This window comes from Lutzomyia longipalpis, chromosome 3 (genome assembly GCF_024334085.1).
Source record: "Lutzomyia longipalpis isolate SR_M1_2022 chromosome 3, ASM2433408v1".
NCBI lineage: Eukaryota > Metazoa > Arthropoda > Insecta > Diptera > Psychodidae > Lutzomyia > Lutzomyia longipalpis.
Window position 1 is genome coordinate 5,716,226 of NC_074709.1, and position 17,273 is coordinate 5,733,498.

The 17,273-nt window shown below is 39.4% G+C and overlaps 9 protein-coding genes across 11 annotated transcripts in view; 6 read left to right on the forward strand and 3 right to left on the reverse strand.

The window, feature by feature from the left end:
* Positions 1–2,450, forward strand: part of LOC129791605 (heparan sulfate 2-O-sulfotransferase pipe) — a 45,609-nt gene extending 43,159 nt beyond the window's left edge. Inside the window, exons 4-6 of the mRNA XM_055829838.1 lie at positions 1,051–1,610; positions 1,679–1,833; positions 1,905–2,450. Of these exons, the coding sequence (XP_055685813.1) occupies positions 1,051–1,610; positions 1,679–1,833; positions 1,905–2,074 (885 nt within the window). The 3' untranslated portion in view covers positions 2,075–2,450. The remainder of the gene's footprint in view (positions 1–1,050; positions 1,611–1,678; positions 1,834–1,904) is intronic.
* Positions 1–17,273, forward strand: part of LOC129791558 (trifunctional purine biosynthetic protein adenosine-3) — a 1,078,967-nt gene that overhangs the window by 1,042,614 nt on the left and 19,080 nt on the right. The window lies entirely within an intron of this gene.
* The window catches only part of LOC129791559 (potassium/sodium hyperpolarization-activated cyclic nucleotide-gated channel 3), a 1,048,222-nt gene that overhangs the window by 901,510 nt on the left and 129,439 nt on the right, over positions 1–17,273 (forward strand). The gene's annotated exons all lie outside the window — the stretch shown is intronic.
* LOC129791609 (uncharacterized) overlaps positions 1–17,273 on the forward strand; it is a 309,820-nt gene that overhangs the window by 163,108 nt on the left and 129,439 nt on the right. The window lies entirely within an intron of this gene.
* Positions 2,492–5,835, reverse strand: LOC129791599 (deoxynucleoside triphosphate triphosphohydrolase SAMHD1 homolog). Its single transcript, XM_055829829.1, has 7 exons — positions 5,478–5,835; positions 5,325–5,412; positions 5,161–5,250; positions 4,930–5,097; positions 4,746–4,863; positions 2,791–3,289; positions 2,492–2,725 (listed from the first exon to the last, which is right to left on the reverse strand). The coding sequence occupies exons 1-7, from the start codon at positions 5,645–5,647 to the stop codon at positions 2,653–2,655; spliced, it is 1,206 nt and encodes a 401-aa protein (XP_055685804.1). The 5' UTR covers positions 5,648–5,835; the 3' UTR covers positions 2,492–2,652.
* On the forward strand, positions 5,899–8,728 carry LOC129791572 (mismatch repair endonuclease PMS2). Its single transcript, XM_055829792.1, has 3 exons — positions 5,899–6,105; positions 6,162–6,321; positions 6,393–8,728. Exons 1-3 carry the CDS (start codon positions 5,989–5,991, stop codon positions 8,612–8,614), a joined length of 2,499 nt encoding a protein of 832 aa, XP_055685767.1. The 5' UTR covers positions 5,899–5,988; the 3' UTR covers positions 8,615–8,728.
* On the reverse strand, positions 8,724–10,620 carry LOC129791585 (serine/threonine-protein kinase RIO3). Its single transcript, XM_055829811.1, has one exon. The coding sequence runs from the start codon at positions 10,470–10,472 to the stop codon at positions 8,787–8,789; it is 1,686 nt and encodes a 561-aa protein (XP_055685786.1). The 5' UTR covers positions 10,473–10,620; the 3' UTR covers positions 8,724–8,786.
* LOC129791595 (glutamate-rich WD repeat-containing protein 1) lies at positions 10,659–12,169 on the forward strand. The gene is made up of 2 exons (XM_055829823.1): positions 10,659–11,036; positions 11,099–12,169. The coding sequence occupies exons 1-2, from the start codon at positions 10,744–10,746 to the stop codon at positions 12,144–12,146; spliced, it is 1,341 nt and encodes a 446-aa protein (XP_055685798.1). The 5' UTR covers positions 10,659–10,743; the 3' UTR covers positions 12,147–12,169.
* On the reverse strand, positions 12,178–17,079 carry LOC129791636 (transcription factor 21). Of its 2 annotated transcripts, none has more exons than XM_055829889.1 (3): positions 16,873–17,079; positions 16,519–16,769; positions 12,178–14,161 (listed from the first exon to the last, which is right to left on the reverse strand). In XM_055829889.1, exons 1-3 carry the CDS (start codon positions 16,940–16,942, stop codon positions 14,003–14,005), a joined length of 480 nt encoding a protein of 159 aa, XP_055685864.1. In that variant the 5' UTR covers positions 16,943–17,079; the 3' UTR covers positions 12,178–14,002. The 2 variants fall into 2 exon arrangements, with proteins under 2 accessions (XP_055685864.1, XP_055685863.1); XM_055829888.1 differs by having other exon boundaries at positions 16,519–16,772.

The following is a 17,273-nucleotide window of genomic DNA, read 5'->3' on the forward strand; positions in this document are numbered from 1 at the left end:
ATCTTTTTTCTTTATCTCATTATAGAAATTTCAAAACTCTTTTTTTTTATGCTTTTCGGATGGGCCGCTAAAACAAAGAGTTTATCATAATAAAAAAAATATTATGTATGAAATTTTGCTGAACTTTTTTGAACTGAAAGGGGGCGAGAGCGAGATTTTGATTCTCTTTGAAAGAATGAGCGGAAATACGTAAATTTCATTAATTTACAATGATTAAGTGACTTTTTTACTCTGATTTATATTTTCCTGATCTAATTTCAACATTTTAAAATGAATTTATTTTCAATCATATAAGTTTAATGGGTTGCTGATGTAAGCATGAGCGGAAAAGAAGAGGATGAATAGGCAAATTAGGTTGAATTTAAATAGATTTTAAAAAGAGTTGAAGGAAATATAAAAAGACGGAAAACTAAACAATTAAGACAATTAATAAAAAATATTTTTAAAAAAATTAACAAGAATATAATAAAAGATTAAAATGAAATTTTGAATTAGAAACATAAAAGCATAAAAAATTGAAAGAATCTATCTACATGAGCATTGCAAAATTGCGAAAAATCGCATAAAAAGAAATCTTAGAATAGTAAAATTCTGGTGGTTCCGAAAGTAGATCAAACAGTTAGCTGTGTTTCTTTCAGACACAGTTTTTTTTTTATAATTTCTGGAAATGTTCTTTAAAAGAGATTGAAAATAGCAAAAAAAAATCAAGAATCTTAAAAATCGGAAAAAATCTTTAAAAACGTTTAAATAAACGATTAGGAGAATGTGCAAGATACAAATGAGCAATGATCGCAAAAAATCTGAAAATTAGAAAAAGAAAAATCTAAAAATCGCAAAAATGCTAAAAGCCTAAAAGAAATACCATAAAACGGAACAAATAAAGCTCTTTTTTCGATTTAAGATCTTTGAGTTGTTAGACCTTGGGTTAGATTTTTGTATGACCGCCAATGAAAAATCCTTTAATTTATTATTTGGAATAAATTTTTATTATCTTTTAAAGTTTTATTTACAAAATTTGCTAATTGTGCGACAACTCTTCTTCCCTTGCAGATGAGCACACTGAGAGCGTGGGACTTGAATAACACGCGGAAGGCTGACATGGAGCTGGTATTCTTCAATCGAGTCCCCAAAGTGGGCAGTCAGACATTCATGACCCTCATACGGCGACTATCGGCGGAAAATAGCTTCACTTTCCACCGTGACGCCGTGCAGCGCATCGAAACCATCCGGCTGTCACCGGATCAGCAGCTCGAGCTGGCCGATATGGTGTCGGAACTGCCAACACCCAGTGTCTACGTGAAGCACGTCTGCTACACGAATTTCACACGCTTCGGCCTCCCAACGCCAATCTACGTGAATCTCGTGCGGGATCCCGTTGAGCGTGTCATCAGCTGGTACTACTACATCCGTGCCCCGTGGTACTATGTGGAACGCAAACAGGCCTTCCCTGACCTCCCACTACCCGATCCACGGTGGCTGCGCAAAGACTTCGAGACGTGCGTCCTCAATCACGATCCCGAGTGCACATTCAACTACGGCGAGACTCACGAGGGTATTGGGGATCATCGTCGGCAGACACTCTTCTTCTGCGGGCACGACGAAGAGTGCACGTGAGTATCGAAAATCTTGTTGAATTAAATAATTTGAAAATAACGCCCAATACTTCCTTTCTGGGTAGGCCCTTCAACACAGTGGGGGCTCTGGAGAGAGCTAAATACGCCGTGGAGTCGCAGTATTCAGTTGTGGGGGTACTTGAGGATCTCAATACAACACTTTCAGTATTTGAAGCCTATATTCCTCGATTTTTCAGAGGAGCCAAAAATATCTACTGGGGTAAGAACTTTTATTTTAAACTTCTTTGATTTTCTTCTCAAAAAAAATCTTTTTTTTTCCTTTTATTTCAGAGGAAGTTAACAACTTCAACAAGATAAACAGGAACTCCTTCAAACCACCCGTGAGTGAGGAAGTGAAAGATATTGTAAGGCGCAACTTCACCAGAGAAATCGAATTCTATCAATTCTGCAAACAGAGACTCCACAAACAATTCCTAGCCGCCAAATTACCACTGAATTGAGAGACTAAAACATCCCTTATTTCTCATTATTCTTCCCTTCATAAAATGATTTAAAAAAAAACTTTTCTCTTTAAAAATTCATTTCATTTTTATTTTTTTTATAGAATTTTTTATAATCTATTTTGCACATGTTTGTGCTATTCTGTCGTTTATATTTCTCATTTTTTTTATATAGAAAACTTCTCATCTATTCTTTGTATGTTGAAAGACTAAAAAGTAATCACAAGAATCCTAAAAAAAAATTTAATTCATCACGAATTAAATTTCTTTTTCTTTGTCTATTTAGCTTTGTTTTTTTTTTAGTTAATATACAAAACTATTTTATAGAATGATCGTGATATAAGTAAATAAAATAAAAACTCTAAAATATTGATAATAATTTTAAGCATTTTGCCTTCTTTTGATTTCTTTAATCCATTTCAGTTTTCTTGCGGAAATTCTTTCAGCTTTTTAGCGCTTAAAGCTGTAGCGTGATAAGGCAGTAAGAAAATAATAATAATTTAAACGAAAAAAAATACGTAAATGGTACGGTTGTGATTTTTTTTGCAGGGATGATTAAATCATCTCTCCACCCACCCTCAATGGTCTGTTGTTTCAGCATCAGCCACGTCTGCTTTGTACTTGATTATATTGGTCATAATTGGGCGTTCCCTTTTGAAAATATTTCAAATAATCAAAAAATAAGCAAAACAGTGAAAGAAACAAAGAGTACTCACCACAAGAAAGGCTGAAAGAAGTCACCAGGATTGTCGGTGTGAACTGGTAGATTCTTTGGGATTCTCGGCAAGTCTATTCGTTGCACAATTTGACCAGAAAACTCCCCATGACCGTTCGGCACTCCATTCGTGGAGATCTCCTCTTTCATCTCCCTGTAGAGCTTCCTCTCCTGAAGTCTCGCAATTTTATCTTTGGTCGCACTCAATCTGGGATTGCCATCCAGCTGAATTACACGAAGTATCGAATCATCCACCAGGATGTAGATTTCAGGATGAAGATGAGCCTCAGACAGCTTCACACCGTTTACAGTGAAACCATTTGCATCAGCTGATGCCAATACCTCACTCACATATGCCTCGATCATGGCTACAAATGGACACTGATACACCTCACGATGAAGCTTCGATCGTGCCTCAAACAAACGCAGAATATTGCTCAAATCGTCCATATGATACGAAATATGGGATATCCCTTCCTTGTCCATGGATATCTTAGCTCCTGCAAAGAAAAAAAATCCATTAATAAGTTGTTAAAAGGAGTTTATTCATCGTTCTATGAAAAACTTTCTCATTCATTAAACAATTAAGAATAGTTTAATCTTGTAGAAAATAAAAAAAAGAAAAAGAAATCGTAAAAGAAACTCTTCATTTTTCACTGAAATCACATAGAAAAAGGCCAGCAAAGATTACCCACGAAATTAAAAAAAAAAAAATGAGTCGCCATTTTATCTTTTTATCTCTTAGATATTTCACTTTCCATTATCAAATGAGCAACAAAAATCTGAGAAATGTTATGAAAAGAACAACCTGTTATTTTGGAGGCCTTCAGAAAGTATTTTTGTAGCCCCGAAAATTGAGGTTAGGAGTCAAAAATCTCTCTTAGAGCACCTAGGATTTCAGAACTTGAGGAAAATTTAAGGAAACTCTCTCAGGAGCCAGTTAGTGAAGCTAAAAGTTTTTTCTTATGCTATCAAATATGTCTTGAACAATTTAACACTTGGAGGACCAAAACTTCTAACCTCAAACTTTTCCCTTAAAATTAAAAATTTTCCATTTTTCCAATATATTGGGAGTGAACCTAAAATTAATTTCTTTTCGCTCAAAAACCAACAGAAGAGCCAGAAAATGCAAAAAACTGATATTGATAAAAAAAAAACTAAATTTGAGAAAAAAACTAAAAAAATTCCATTTCCCCAATGGATTAGGGGTGACAATGGGTTTTTATCTGATTGAAAATCTTTGGATCTTCACATTATTCGCCAAAAATATCGAAAGATTCGCCAGATAAAACCCCTTGACTTTGAAATTTTTCGGTAGTACGATATTTTACCAATTCGCGAAATTCTTTTTTAATTTTCGTACATTAATAGGTCGATCCGGATGATGAAATAGTGATTAATCGAAAGGTAATTAAATGAACTTTCGAATAGGAGTGGAACTTTGTAGGTTAATCCTTTTTTCTGACCGGTATCGATCGTTTCTTAAAAAAAAAAAATATCGGAGTCGGGCATGCCCCTGTCAAAAACAACAAATATAAAATGGCGACACATTTTCTAGCAATCTTTGCTGGCTTTTTTCTGTGTGGTTTCAATCGAAAATGGAGAGTTTCTTTATTGATTTTCTGAACTTTTTTTATTCTTCACAAAATAAAACGAATTTTAATTGTTATTCAAATGAAGAAATTTTCATAGAACGATGAATAAACTCCTTTGTTTTTAGAACTACAGAAATATTTTTTTTTATCTCAAGAATGTCTTCCTGATTATTTAATAAATGATCTTTTATTTGTTTATCTATCGAATTCATCAATAATTTTGTTTATTCATTTGAATACGGAATTTGCTGATAAATCAAATTTTAGCTTCTCAGCTTCACGTTTCATTGGAATTTTTTTCTTAAAGCTACTTCCTGCCTCTTTGAGAAAAAATAATAAACTTTTCTTGAATTTGACTTACCTTTGAAGAATTCAAAGAAATCCTGAGAAATATCAATTGCATGTTTGAGATAGAAAGTATCTCTGGCTATATAATCCCATTTATCCACATCTACTTCGCAGAAAGGATTGCTGACAATCTTTAGAAGAAAAGAGAGGAAAATTCAATGAAAACTCCTCGGGAAAAAATTAATCATAAAACCTACTTCAGCTAGGAATAAATCTTCCTTGGGAAGGAGCTTCCTGAGTGTTGCTTCATCACCGAGGATGAATGATTTAATCAGTAGAACACCACGAATGTGTTCCTTGGAGCATTCAGACAGAGAGATTCTCTGGAAAATTCTCTCAACGAGAACACACGATGTTTCCTCGTGCTGAAAATAGAGGAAATTTACATATTTTGGGGAAGTTTTTGTTGTGTGGGTGAGCTTTTATACCTTCCACGTCTTATCACGTCCAGTGTGGACAAATCTTTCCCACATATGGGAAAAGGGACCATGCCCCAAATCATGAAGCAATCCAGCAATCTTTAAAACACACAGAGATCGTAAATTAAATAGGCACAAGTATGTGGAATAATTACTTTTATGCATCCACTCACCGTAACGTACTTCTTCAGTGACTCATCAATGCATCTTCCGGAGTTTTTTTCAAGAATCGTCAGCAGATACTGGACGAGGTGAGCGACCCTGTGGGGAGAAATTTTGTCATGTAGGCACTTTCAATTTTCCGCTTTTCCCGCATTATTAGATACCCAAGGCAGTGCTCGAAGCGTGTGTGCGTGGCTCCTGGGAAGACAAAGCACGTATTCCCCAATTGCCGGATGTTTCGGAGGCGCTGAAACTCCGCTGTATTACAAATAGTGCGCACGTAGTCAGGGAAACGAAGCACCCCGTGGATTGCGTCAATAACCTCAAATGGCATCTCTACTCGATTCCCGGAAGTTCCTGTGCTCTTGGGAAGTTTTCTGCACGTCGCACGTTGTCTGTTATTTAGTGAGAATCACGAAAAACTACAGAAATCCCTTTCACTATGAGAAATTCGACCCGATTGACCAAACAAAAATCACGACGAACTCAGCTGATTCGTCCAATCGGGCCGTGCTCGGACTCAGCCGAAGATAGCCGATCAACCCGATTGGCTGCTTTTCCCCCCAAATAAACACCTTACACGACAATGAATTGGTAATGCATCGTGCGTGGGTTTTATTTTTGGCGGCGTCTTGTGATTTTTTTTGTGTAAATTGTTAATTTTAAGTGTCCTCCATGATGGATTCTCAAGAAATATCCTCTCCGGAGTCAATCATTGAAAGTACTCCGGAGGATGCTAAAGAAATCAAAGCCATTGACAGGATATCTGTGCATAAAATTTGTTCAGGCCAGGTAACCACGAAATTCCTCAAATTCCCACGGAAAATACCATGAAATTCCTCTTCTAGGTAATCCTTGGCCTTGGTTCGGCTGTAAAGGAACTCGTGGAGAATGCCCTGGATGCCCAGGCAACACTGATTGAGGTTAAATTGAAGGATCACGGCTTGGAATCCGTGGAAGTGTCTGACAATGGGATTGGGGTGGAAAAGGACAATTTCAAGGGATTGAGTAAGTACATCCTGCACAAGTAGACACCCACACGCATCAGGAACCTTCTGAACTTCCTATTCTCTTTCCAGCTGCAAAGTATCACACGTCCAAAATTCGAGATTTTAGAGATTTGGAACAAGTGGCGACTTTTGGCTTTCGAGGAGAGGCTTTGAGCTCCCTGTGTGCCCTCTCGGACATGGTTATCACCACCAGGCACAAATCTGCTGGGTGTGGCACACGAATTGAGTTTGACTACCGCGGAGACATTAAAGGAGAACTTCCGTGTGCCCGACAGGTGGGTACAACGGTGCAGCTGAAGAATCTCTTTGGTTCCCTCCCCGTGCGCAAGGCTGAATTCCGTCGGAATGCAAAGAAGGAATTCACGAAAATGTGCACAATCCTGCAGAGTTACTGCCTCTCTGCGACTGGAGTGAGGATTCTCTGCACAAACACCACGCCGAAGGGCACGAAAACGACCATTTTTCACACTGAGGGCGGAAGGGACGTCCTGGAGAATATCAGGAATGTTTTCGGGGCGAAACAAGTGACGGATTTAGTGAGAATCAAGCCAGCACTCGAGAGGGATGATCAATTCACGCAGGAAACGTTCCTGGAGTTGGATTTGGAGGAAGTTCGCACGGAAGATCTGGAGAAACTCAATGTGATGCAATTCTCAATCAATGGATGGATCTCAAGCTGTTCCCATGGAGCAGGGAGATCATCCCGTGATCGTCAATTCATCTACATCAACTCCCGGCCGTGTGAAATGAAGAAAATCCTCCAGACCATCAATGACGTCTACCACAAGTACAACATCCATCAAAATCCCTTTGTTTACCTCGATATCCGGATGGAGAATTCCCGGGTGGATGTGAATGTGACTCCCGACAAGCGACAGCTGTTCATTGCCAATGAAAACATCCTCTTGTTGGCAATAAAAATCTCCCTCATGAGAACCTTCAATGAATGCGCCTCAAACTACCGGATTGAGAAGCCACAGAAATCCATCAAACTCCCGGAAAAGCCATCAAAGGAAGTTGACGCATTCCCCTCGAGTCAGGAGAAGTTCTCCCAGAAGCTGTCTCAGTGGAAGGCAACCGGGAAGACGGATGAAAAGTGGAGTGGGCAGAAAATGAAGCGGAAGGTGGAAGATGAGATCACAGCCAGGAGGAATAAAATGCAAAAAATCCAAGCAATCCTCGAGAGTCCCGAACGGGTGACCAAAACGAGGATTTCATGTGGAAGCACCTCAAAGAGAGATATTTCCTTTGAAGTCATTACTCCGGAACACAGAAAAACTCCTCAATTCCCTTCAGAATGTTCTGAGAAGAAGATTCCCGAAGAAAGGAAATTTCCTGAAAGAAAATCCCCAGAGTTGCTACTTGATGCCCCAGAGAAGCCTCTGATTACTCCTAGACAGCTTCCCGGCAGCAGCAAACAACCCCAACCGAAGAAAGAACCAGAAGTGAAACTTCCGGAAATTCTGGATGATGATGTGATTGACGTGAACTCTGTGGTTAATTCCTACTCTTCCCGGGCTAAAATTCGCCAAATGGTGCAAAAGCTCCGAGTCTCTGTGGCGGAAATTCGTGAGAAATCCCAACAGGAAGGAAAAGCAAAGCAGGAAGCAGCGGGGAAGCTTCCTTCCATGAAGCGCCTGCGGTTCAAGGCAAAACTCAATCCGGGCATTAATGATGCCGCCGAAGAGGAGCTAAGTCGCGAAATTGACAAAACATCCTTCGCGCGGATGAAGGTTATCGGGCAGTTTAACTTATCCTTCATCATTGCTCGCCTGGACAGTGATCTCTTCATCATTGATCAGCACGCAACGGATGAGAAGTACAACTTTGAGCAACTTCAGGCAACGGAAAAGATTCAATCGCAACCCTTGGTTATTCCGCAATCCCTGGAATTGAGTGCAGTGAAGGAGCTGCAGCTGATGGACAATATGGAGGTGTTCCAGCGCAATGGATTCCACTTCAGTGTGGATCCGGAGGCGCCCATGACGCGACGTATTAAACTTGTGCAGAAACCTCAGAGTAGGAATTGGGATTTTGGCCTGGAGGACATTGAGGAGCTTCTGTTTATGCTTCAGGATGCCCCGGCGGGGATCACGTGTCGCCCATCGCGTGTTCGTGCCATGTTCGCATCGAGAGCCTGCCGGAAGTCCGTGATGTTCGGCATGGCGCTCAAAAGGAGCGACATGAGGCGCCTCCTGGATCACATGGGAGAGATTAAGCATCCCTGGCATTGTCCCCACGGTCGACCAACCATGAGGCACCTTCTCAATCTCAGCATGGTCAGAGATTGACTTCCTCTCACCCCCATTGGTGTCCAGCATGCTTTCCGGAAAGAAATTCAGCACCGTGATGGTCGTAAAAAGTTCAAATTGTTTTGTTTTTTAAATAAAAAGTCAAAAAGAAAATTCTTGAGGATTTTAATGCATTCAGGTATCCCTCTACAGAGCATCAACGGTCCCAGATTTAAGCCTGGGCAGTGACTTCATCCTCCTTCTGCAAAGCAATGGGATCAATTTGTGCAGGAAGAGGAGCTTCCTGTCGTTTTGCCTCGAGAGATTTCTCCCAGGCGTAGTCAAAGGGATACGGCAGTGATTTATGCTCCCAACGCTTTGACGTTCCCACTTCTTCCTCTCCGTGAGCAGCCTGATTGGTGGCCACGTGTACGGGTACCCCCTTATTGTGGAGCCTCTCGAGCATTGCTGCATTGTGCACGTTGGAATCGAGCCCAGTGATGGAGGCAAAGAGTTCATCCTTTGTGGACACACCGGGAACACCGCGCCTGTCGAAGAAGTCACTGATGTTGCTGCAGTCGCGCATGAGGAATTCCAGAGCACTGGGATGTCCTGGTTCCACGGATTGAGCCACATCGATGAACCAGCACTTATTGTCGTGATAGAGGATGTTGTACTCCGAGAGATCTGCATGGACAAGCTTAGCTTGACTGAAGAGACGCTTCATGGCATCCACAACCTCCTCATAGGCAATAATCCACTCTGCCTCACTCAAATTGGCATCCTTGAGCTTCGGAGCTGCCCTCCCATCCTTCCCGATGAATGACATCACGAGGATGTGCTTCTTCAGTCGCACCACATCCGGACAAGGGATCTCAGCACGCTGCATTCGCATGAGATTGTGCATCTCCTTCTCAGCCCACTGATTGATCACTGTCCGGTGATTTTGCTTCGAGAAACGATCTCGGAAGCGGAAGTCATCCTTTATGTAGCGATCACGCTGCTTGAATTCATTCAGTGTTGTCTTGAAGATCTTTATAGCGCATTCCGGAGGTACCACAACATCCTCCACATTCGTATCACTCTCAGCATGGAGGATGAGGGCTTCCTTGCCCGTGGAGACGATCCCATTGATGCGCTCCAGCAGCTGATTTGCAACAAACTTGTACAGAATATACCTCGTTGGTTCATCCAAGCCCATTTCCGCTGTGGCTGCTTCCTCCTTCCTGTCGTGCATCTTATTGCGCTTCCCCTTCCGGCTGTAGCTCTTGAGGTGATTGAAAACTTCATTTGACAGCTGCATATCGAATCCCGCTCCATCTCCCGTGGGGAATTCCGGGGGGAAAGACATCACACGGCAGGCATTGCGTATTCCCGTCATCCTTGCATTGTGCTTCGTCACAGTACGCCCCTCCTCATCTTGCTTATAGCCACACTTTGGGAAGCTCCCATATTCCTTTTCCATTGCCTCAAATCTATCCCAATCCTTCTTCTTCCTGCCCTCATCTTCCTCCTCATCCTCACTTGACCACGTCAGCTCTTCCGGGACAATGCGGAAGTTTTTGTAGGAAACTTTCACATTTTTATGGGCATTCTCATGCTCCTCCACTTTCTTCACTTCTGCATCGTATTCCTGGTCAAATTGTGCCTGGAGCACTTGGGCAATTATTGCGTCTGAATCACACAGATTACCCACGGCGGAAGTCTCCTCAGCAAGGGCCTTCAGCACTTCATCAGGGATGCCACCAACGGCTCCTGGATCACCTGGGTCGGGTTCCTTCTTTGCGGATAACTCCTCAAAGAGCTGCCTTCCGTACTTCTCATTCTCACGATCCTGCAAATCCCTGGCGAGCTCCTCGGACATTATGTCAGCAAAACTGACTTCTGGAGCCTCCACAACCTTCCACGGGGACGACATTCTGCTTTTGCGGATTAGTTTTCACGCGTTTTCCCAGCTATTTCCCGTTTTAGCTCACCTCTCACTTCCCAGGAACTTCTTCTGGTGACGAGCGGATGACTTTCTTTATGTTGTGAAATTGCCAGCTGGGCTAACCACCCAAGGTCGTATGACACATTGCAACAGTTGCGGATTTAATCGACGAATCGCAGCTGTCACTTTGCACGTGGTTTTGTTGTGAAAATTCCAGCTTTTGCATTTTCGTGATTTTCTGCAGGAAAACACCGCAGGAATGGATGTTGATGAACCAAATCCCATGGAGGTGGGTGAGGAGGAGTCTGACGATGAGGTGTCGAGTGAAGAGAGTGAGGAGGGAGAAGTTTATTTGCCGGGAAAACCTATTGCGGAAGAAGAGAATTTAGTTTGCGATGAGACAGCGTATGTGATGCTCCATCAGGCACACACAGGTGCTCCCTGTCTCAGCTTTGACATCATCCCTGATGATCTAGGAGAGCGTCGTGAGGAATTCCCTCTAACTTCCTACCTTGTGGCTGGAACTCAAGCTGCCAGGACGCATGTAAACAAGTAAGTTCCCGGGGGAGCTTTTTCTGGGATTTTTTTTGTATCTAATGATCCTTTTATTGCAGTGTAATTATCATGAAGATGAGCAACTTGCACAGAACGAGTACAGAGAAGAAGAAAAAGGAGGAAGATGATGAATCCGAGAGCGAGGAGGAAGAAGAAGATATTCCCCCGGAGAAACTTCCACAGATGCAGTGTGCACTGATTAAGCATCAGGGCTGTGTGAATAGGATCCGTGTAACACGCCATAGTAATTCCATCCTCGCAGCGTCGTGGAGTGAACTAGGGCAGGTGAATGTGTGGAACCTCAATCAGCAGCTAACCTGCGTTAATGATCCAGCATTGTTGAGTAGTTACGAGAAATCCAGCGAGGGGAATCGCACAAAGCCCCTGTACACGTTTTCTGGGCATCAGCAGGAGGGATTTGCCATGGATTGGAGCCCCACAGTTTCCGGGGTGCTGGCCACTGGCGATTGCCGACGAGACATTCACTTGTGGCAGCCAGGAGAGGGAGGAACATGGGCCGTAGATCAGCGCCCTCTTATTGGGCACACAGACTCCGTTGAGGATCTCCAGTGGAGTCCCAATGAAAGGAGTGTCCTGGCATCGTGCTCCGTGGACAAGAGTATTCGCATTTGGGATTCACGCGCCTCCCCGGCAAAGGCGTGCATGCTAACGTGCGATTCAGCTCACGACAGTGACATCAACGTCATCAGCTGGAATCGCAATGAGCCCCTAATTGTGAGCGGAGGAGACGACGGGGTGCTCCATGTGTGGGATTTGCGAACTTTCACCACAAAGACACCAATTGCAACGTTCAAGCACCACACAAACTACATTTCCACCGTTGAGTGGCATCCCACGGACTCCAGTGTCCTTGCATCCGGTGGGGCGGATAATCAAATTGCTCTGTGGGATCTCTCCGTTGAGAGGGATGCAGCCGAGGAGGGAGAAACAGTCAATGAGGAGCTAAAGAATCTCCCGCCACAGCTTCTCTTCATCCACCAGGGGCAGACGGATATTAAGGAGCTCCACTGGCATCCACAACTTCCAGGAGTTATCCTTTCCACAGCCAACAGTGGGTTTAACATCTTCCGGACGATAAGTGTCTAATAAAAAGATTCTTAATTTCAAAATTTTTCCTTTTTATTGCATTCATTCTTTGGGTTTTAATACATTTATTTTATTCTTTTTTTTTAATTTTTGGTTTTGGGTACTTAATTCTAATAATTTTTCCCGTAAATTGATAAGAGATATCTTATTGATAGCCCTATCTGTCCCCTATCAAAGTCCATAAGCTCTTGCAGATCGATAGATTAAAGCTCTTATCATCTTTCTAAAAATATCTCTGTGAGCGATTAATTGAAAGGAAAGATTTATGAGGAAAAATTCACAGAAAAAAATATTTTAATTAGAATGCTTTTCAAACAAAAGAATTTTTGATTGAAAAAAATAATTTAAAAAGAAATTCTTTGAATTTTCCATTATAAATGTGGAAGTAAAAGATGGAATTTGACCGTTGGAAATTCCTAATGTTTTGATTAATGCGACATTTCGAAGACACACGCTTCCTTCCTCAGGTCTGCATTTTCGTTTTGAAGAGTCACATTCAATTTTTTTTACATATTTCTTGACAATTTAACTTCAGTTAATTCAAAGCTTTATTTAAAAGTTAAAAAAGAATATCCATAACGTAATTGCAGACCTGAGGAAGGAATCAAATGTCGTAAAGAATCTTAAAAAAATGGTTTCCGAAGAAAAAATCTCGTGTTTTTCTCCTTAAAAAAATTGTAAGAGTTTTAATGATTCTTATTCTAAAAATTTTATTGAATTATTTTCTTTAATTCGGAGTCTGTTGCTTAAAAAATATTGTTTCAATTTAATGCGAATTTAAGTATCAAGTTTGAAAGAAACAGAATAAATTGAAACAGTTTTATTAACCCTTTCGTGTTTTTTTGGGTCATACGTAGACTCAAACGTGAAACATTTTATTTTTTCAATTATTTATGAATTTAATTGTTTTTGCAAGTTACAATTGCATCAAATTCACACAAAAGAGGCCAAAGAAGACGTTCGGAGTGAGAAAAGTCCTCTGAAAGCATCTAGGCAATGAATATCGTGATAAAAAAAGCTCATGTTTCAATGTTTCTCGAAAAAAAAATTTCAAGTACAAAAATAAATAGAAAATTCAGCAGTTTCGATGCAAAAAATAGTATTCGATTTCTTGTGTTTTTTATCCTCAACTTGCTGACATTTCGATGCAAATTGGATCATTCTCAAGGTCTTCTCTTGATGGGAAAAGGAGGCTATTATGGGTATGAAACAATTTTGTCCCTGTAATATATTTCAAAACATTCACGCTAATATTTCTTCGATGAGTTTGTTAGACTCTTTTAAAGTTAAAAAAAATGGAAATATAATATCAAAATTGTATTAATAGATATGAATTCCTGTAGACCCTGAGGAAGGGCCCATCTGTATCGAAAAATCAACAAATTGACGTTAAATAGACGAAGGAAGACTGAATTTTAAAATTTCTTTTATTTCTTTGAATAATTCCTTTGAAATGGTCAATTTATTCTATCGCTAAGGGGCTTAAAAGACTTTTTAAAAAATATATTAAAGGATTGCTCAATAATAATTATCCCGAACAATAAAGGAACAATTTGTCCTTTCTTATGTTCATTAAATATTTTAAGTTGCTCATAAAAAAATAAAATTTTTCTCGTGCTCAAATCTTCTTCAGGGTCTGTTTTAGATGGGAAATTAAAGAAAAAATAAAATCAATTGATTGAAATTTTTCGTTGGAAAGTTGACTCAAAAATTGCTCATAAATCCTGCCTTAAAAGTAGCTTAGCTAGTTGAAGAAAATTACCAACTAATAGTAAAAGATCTAATAAATTCCTTAATAAATAAAATTATTTTAGAAGCTTTATTGTATTAGAACTAAAAGAAAGGTCCAAAAATTGCTAAGAATTCGTTGAAAGAGACGATCCTGTGTGAACATTCACATCTTGATGGTGGAATTCTTGCTCCTTGTTGAGGATAATACCATTATTTTGACGAATATTTGCATGATGAAGGACCTGCCTCTGATCGTATGCATTCTGGAAGATGAAGGGCCATGTCTGGAAGATACAGAAAAAATAAAATGAGGATGAAGATATAAAATTCAAGTGTTTACTTAACACTTGTCGCATTAAGCACCGCATTTCTTGAGGAATCTCCTCGCCAAGAGGATTTTTTTTCTTCTTCAAAACCTCTTTCTCTCCTCAATGGAAACAAGCATAAAGAAAGACAAATAAACTTAACGAGAAGAACCCCTTGTCTGAGAGAGAATCCTATCAAAATAAAGTGACCTCTTTTGCTTCAAGGAATTATGTTTATGTGGGAGAGCCATGATCATTTCCGGGCGCAATCCAGAAGCACAACATTCAACACATATCTCTTCTTCCTTATTCTTTCTCTTCCATCTCGCATTGTTCCCAGAGCAGTCACACCATGCACCAATGTCTCATGAATGAAAATCGCAGAAGAGGATGCACGAGAGTTGGAGGAAAAGTGCAGCGCAGGAGAGGAGGGAGATGCCGGGAAAAGTGGCACAATTTTGATGAGAACCTTTTGGTATGATTTTGGTGGGTAATGTCTTTGCCTTCGCTGCGGCGGTGAGAGCGCAAGGAAAATTGAGGAGGAAGCTGCGTGTAAAATCCCAGGGAATGTGTCCAGCTGTTGTCTATCAAAGTGGGGAGTATTTTTGGAAGACAATTTGTTTAATGAGTTGAAAAGGCGCGCCATAAACATCCACACCATCATCTCTTTCGCAGCACTTCTTTTTTTTTTGCCAGGGAATGTGTCTGATTTTTGAACATTTCCCGCCGGAGATGGCATCCACCTCTAACTAAAATTTTTTGTAGAATGTATTTCCCAACAGGATTCTTGACCTTTTCCCTTTTAAATGGGATTTTTTAATGAATTTTCTCCATTTTTTTCAGCTTAGTGGAAGACTTTTTTATTCATTCTATTTTATTTCTTTTGAAGATTTTGTGGAAAATCTTGTGAAAAAAAAATTTTGAAAAAGAAATCCAAAAATTTAGAAATTATCAGCAAAAGGACTTTATGCATACAATATGCATGGAGAAAATATTTGCATCTGTAATTTTTAGATATAAATCAAGGAGACTAAAAAAATACCTTTTCTCATTGAGATAGAACAGAATATCCTCAAACAGAAGGAAGGGAATTCCTTTAAAAAATTGGCATTTCGAGGAGATTTTCCTATCTTTCAGGAATAATAAAAAATTGAGATTTATATTCAAATTGTCTTAACCCTTTCGCGTCCGTCATACGCTAATCCAAACGTGAAACATTTTATTTTCTTGTATTTAAATGAATTTAATTATTTTTCCAAGTTGGAAATTCGTTAAGATTTCGTAGAAAAAAGCCAAAGATGTTTTGATTCAGAACAAAAGAAATATTTCAATAAAATGATTACATGTTTCTATGTTTCATGCGGACATGAAAGGGTTAATTAGCCCTTGTCTCTCCTCAAGATAGAGAATTTAAAATATTGAAGAGACATCAAAGAAACTGATTTTATCACTCAAACAGCTCAAAAACATCAAATTTATTCAGAATTTTTTTTTAAAAACCCAGATTTGTTCAATATGAATTTTTTGTTTGCTTTGAGCTCATAAAAATTGTGCTAAAATGTTTAATTTTCATAAACTTCAAATCGACACGCCCGAAGATTATGAGCCATACTCCTGTGTTAAAAGATAGGAATATGGTTCATAATCTTCGGGCACGTCGAAATGAATTTAGTTAAGAGAAAAGTTTTTAACTAATTGCGCAAAATTTCAAGAATTTTGGTGAGAAACTGACTATTCTAGCAAGAAAATTTTAAAATCAGAGTTTATGAAAATTTCTGGCCTTTAGTTAATTGATTTTCTCTACAATGAACTGAAAATATCTGAACGTTAAGAATTAAAATTAATTAATTTGACAAATTAAAGGTATTTTATTAACCATTTTAACGTCTACGTGAAACATTGAAACATGCGCTCTTTTTATCACGATATTTTGTCCTATTGTTGCTATCAGAGAATAATTCTTCGGTAAAACGTTTTCTTTGGCCTATTTTGCGTGAATTTAATGCATTTCTAACTTGGAAAAAAAACAATTAAATTCATAAAAAATTTTGGAAAATAAAATGTTTCACGTTTGGATCTATACGTATGACCCAAACAACACGAAAGGGTCAAAATGTACAAAGACTATGGCACTTAGATTTAAGCGATAATTGTAATCCTTTTTTCTTGATTCTATAATTATTCTTAAATTTTTTTGTCTTTAAACTTCGTATTGGATGGGTTAGGAAAATTAGGAAAATCAAGATCTTCATATTTTAATTTCAGTATATGAGCCTTTTCTTTACTAACGAATTCAACTCTAAAAAAAATAAAATTCCTTAAAGAAATATTCTTACCAAATTATTGTGATGTGATGCAATTTGGAGATTATCCTCAATCGGTTCCCCAGCTAGGATTGCTTCCAATTGCTGAATGTATCCTTTTGCCAGGCGTAGTGTATCCAGTTTGGACAATTTGGTGTCTGGCGGCACCCATGGGAGTTTTGTTTTGAGTCTACAGAAGGCAGACGAGAGGACCCTCATCCTGGCCCTTTCACGAGCATTTGCGGCATTTCTCTGAATTGGCAATTGCTGCTGATTCCCACCATCTCCTTTTTTCAGGATAAAATTTTTAATTTTTAATTTTTTTTATTTATTCACAATGAGCACAGTGAGGAAAATTTGATTCTTTTTTCACTGATTTTTCTTTACCTAAATCCTCATCAAAATCATCCTCAAAAATATCACAACTCGTCGATGATGATCTTTTCCTTCGCGGCATTTTCTTTTCTTCCTTATTTTCTTTTAATCACTTCAGGTGTTTGAGGATCACTAAATAATCACTTTTTTGCGTTTCTGTTGCACAATGAAAAATCTCCGCACACTTGAATAGCTCATCGCATGATCTCAAATCTCACTGAAAAGATCATCTCGTCCACAATTCCAATTGATGATCTCTCAAAAGGCTGTGAGGATCGAGAATTGGATCATTTTTGGTTTGTAGGCGGAGACGAAGAAATTTTCTGGGCGTGTTCACAAAGTGATCGTTTCTATTTATGTTACGCTCGATGTTACGCATGATCTTGCAACGATCGAAGGGACAATGAGGATTT

Coding starts and splice junctions, on each gene's coding strand:
- LOC129791599 (XM_055829829.1), bottom strand. CDS start 5,647: ATGCCATTTGAGGTTATTGACGCAATCCACGGGGTGCTTCGTTTCCCT. Junction 5,098..5,160: donor GACGTGATAAGACGTGGAAG/GTATAAAAGCTC, acceptor CTCTATTTTCAG/CACGAGGAAACATCGTGTGT. Junction 2,726..2,790: donor TTCTTTCAGCCTTTCTTGTG/GTGAGTACTCTT, acceptor TATTTTCAAAAG/GGAACGCCCAATTATGACCA.
- LOC129791572 (XM_055829792.1), top strand. CDS start 5,989: ATGATGGATTCTCAAGAAATATCCTCTCCGGAGTCAATCATTGAAAGT. Junction 6,106..6,161: donor ATAAAATTTGTTCAGGCCAG/GTAACCACGAAA, acceptor TTCCTCTTCTAG/GTAATCCTTGGCCTTGGTTC. Junction 6,322..6,392: donor GGACAATTTCAAGGGATTGA/GTAAGTACATCC, acceptor TTCTCTTTCCAG/CTGCAAAGTATCACACGTCC.
- LOC129791585 (XM_055829811.1), bottom strand. CDS start 10,472: ATGTCGTCCCCGTGGAAGGTTGTGGAGGCTCCAGAAGTCAGTTTTGCT.
- LOC129791595 (XM_055829823.1), top strand. CDS start 10,744: ATGGATGTTGATGAACCAAATCCCATGGAGGTGGGTGAGGAGGAGTCT. Junction 11,037..11,098: donor GCCAGGACGCATGTAAACAA/GTAAGTTCCCGG, acceptor CTTTTATTGCAG/TGTAATTATCATGAAGATGA.
- LOC129791636 (XM_055829888.1), bottom strand. CDS start 16,942: ATGCCGCGAAGGAAAAGATCATCATCGACGAGTTGTGATATTTTTGAG. Junction 16,773..16,872: donor TGATTTTGATGAGGATTTAG/GTAAAGAAAAAT, acceptor TCCTGAAAAAAG/GAGATGGTGGGAATCAGCAG. Junction 14,162..16,518: donor CATCACATCACAATAATTTG/GTAAGAATATTT, acceptor TGTATCTTCCAG/ACATGGCCCTTCATCTTCCA.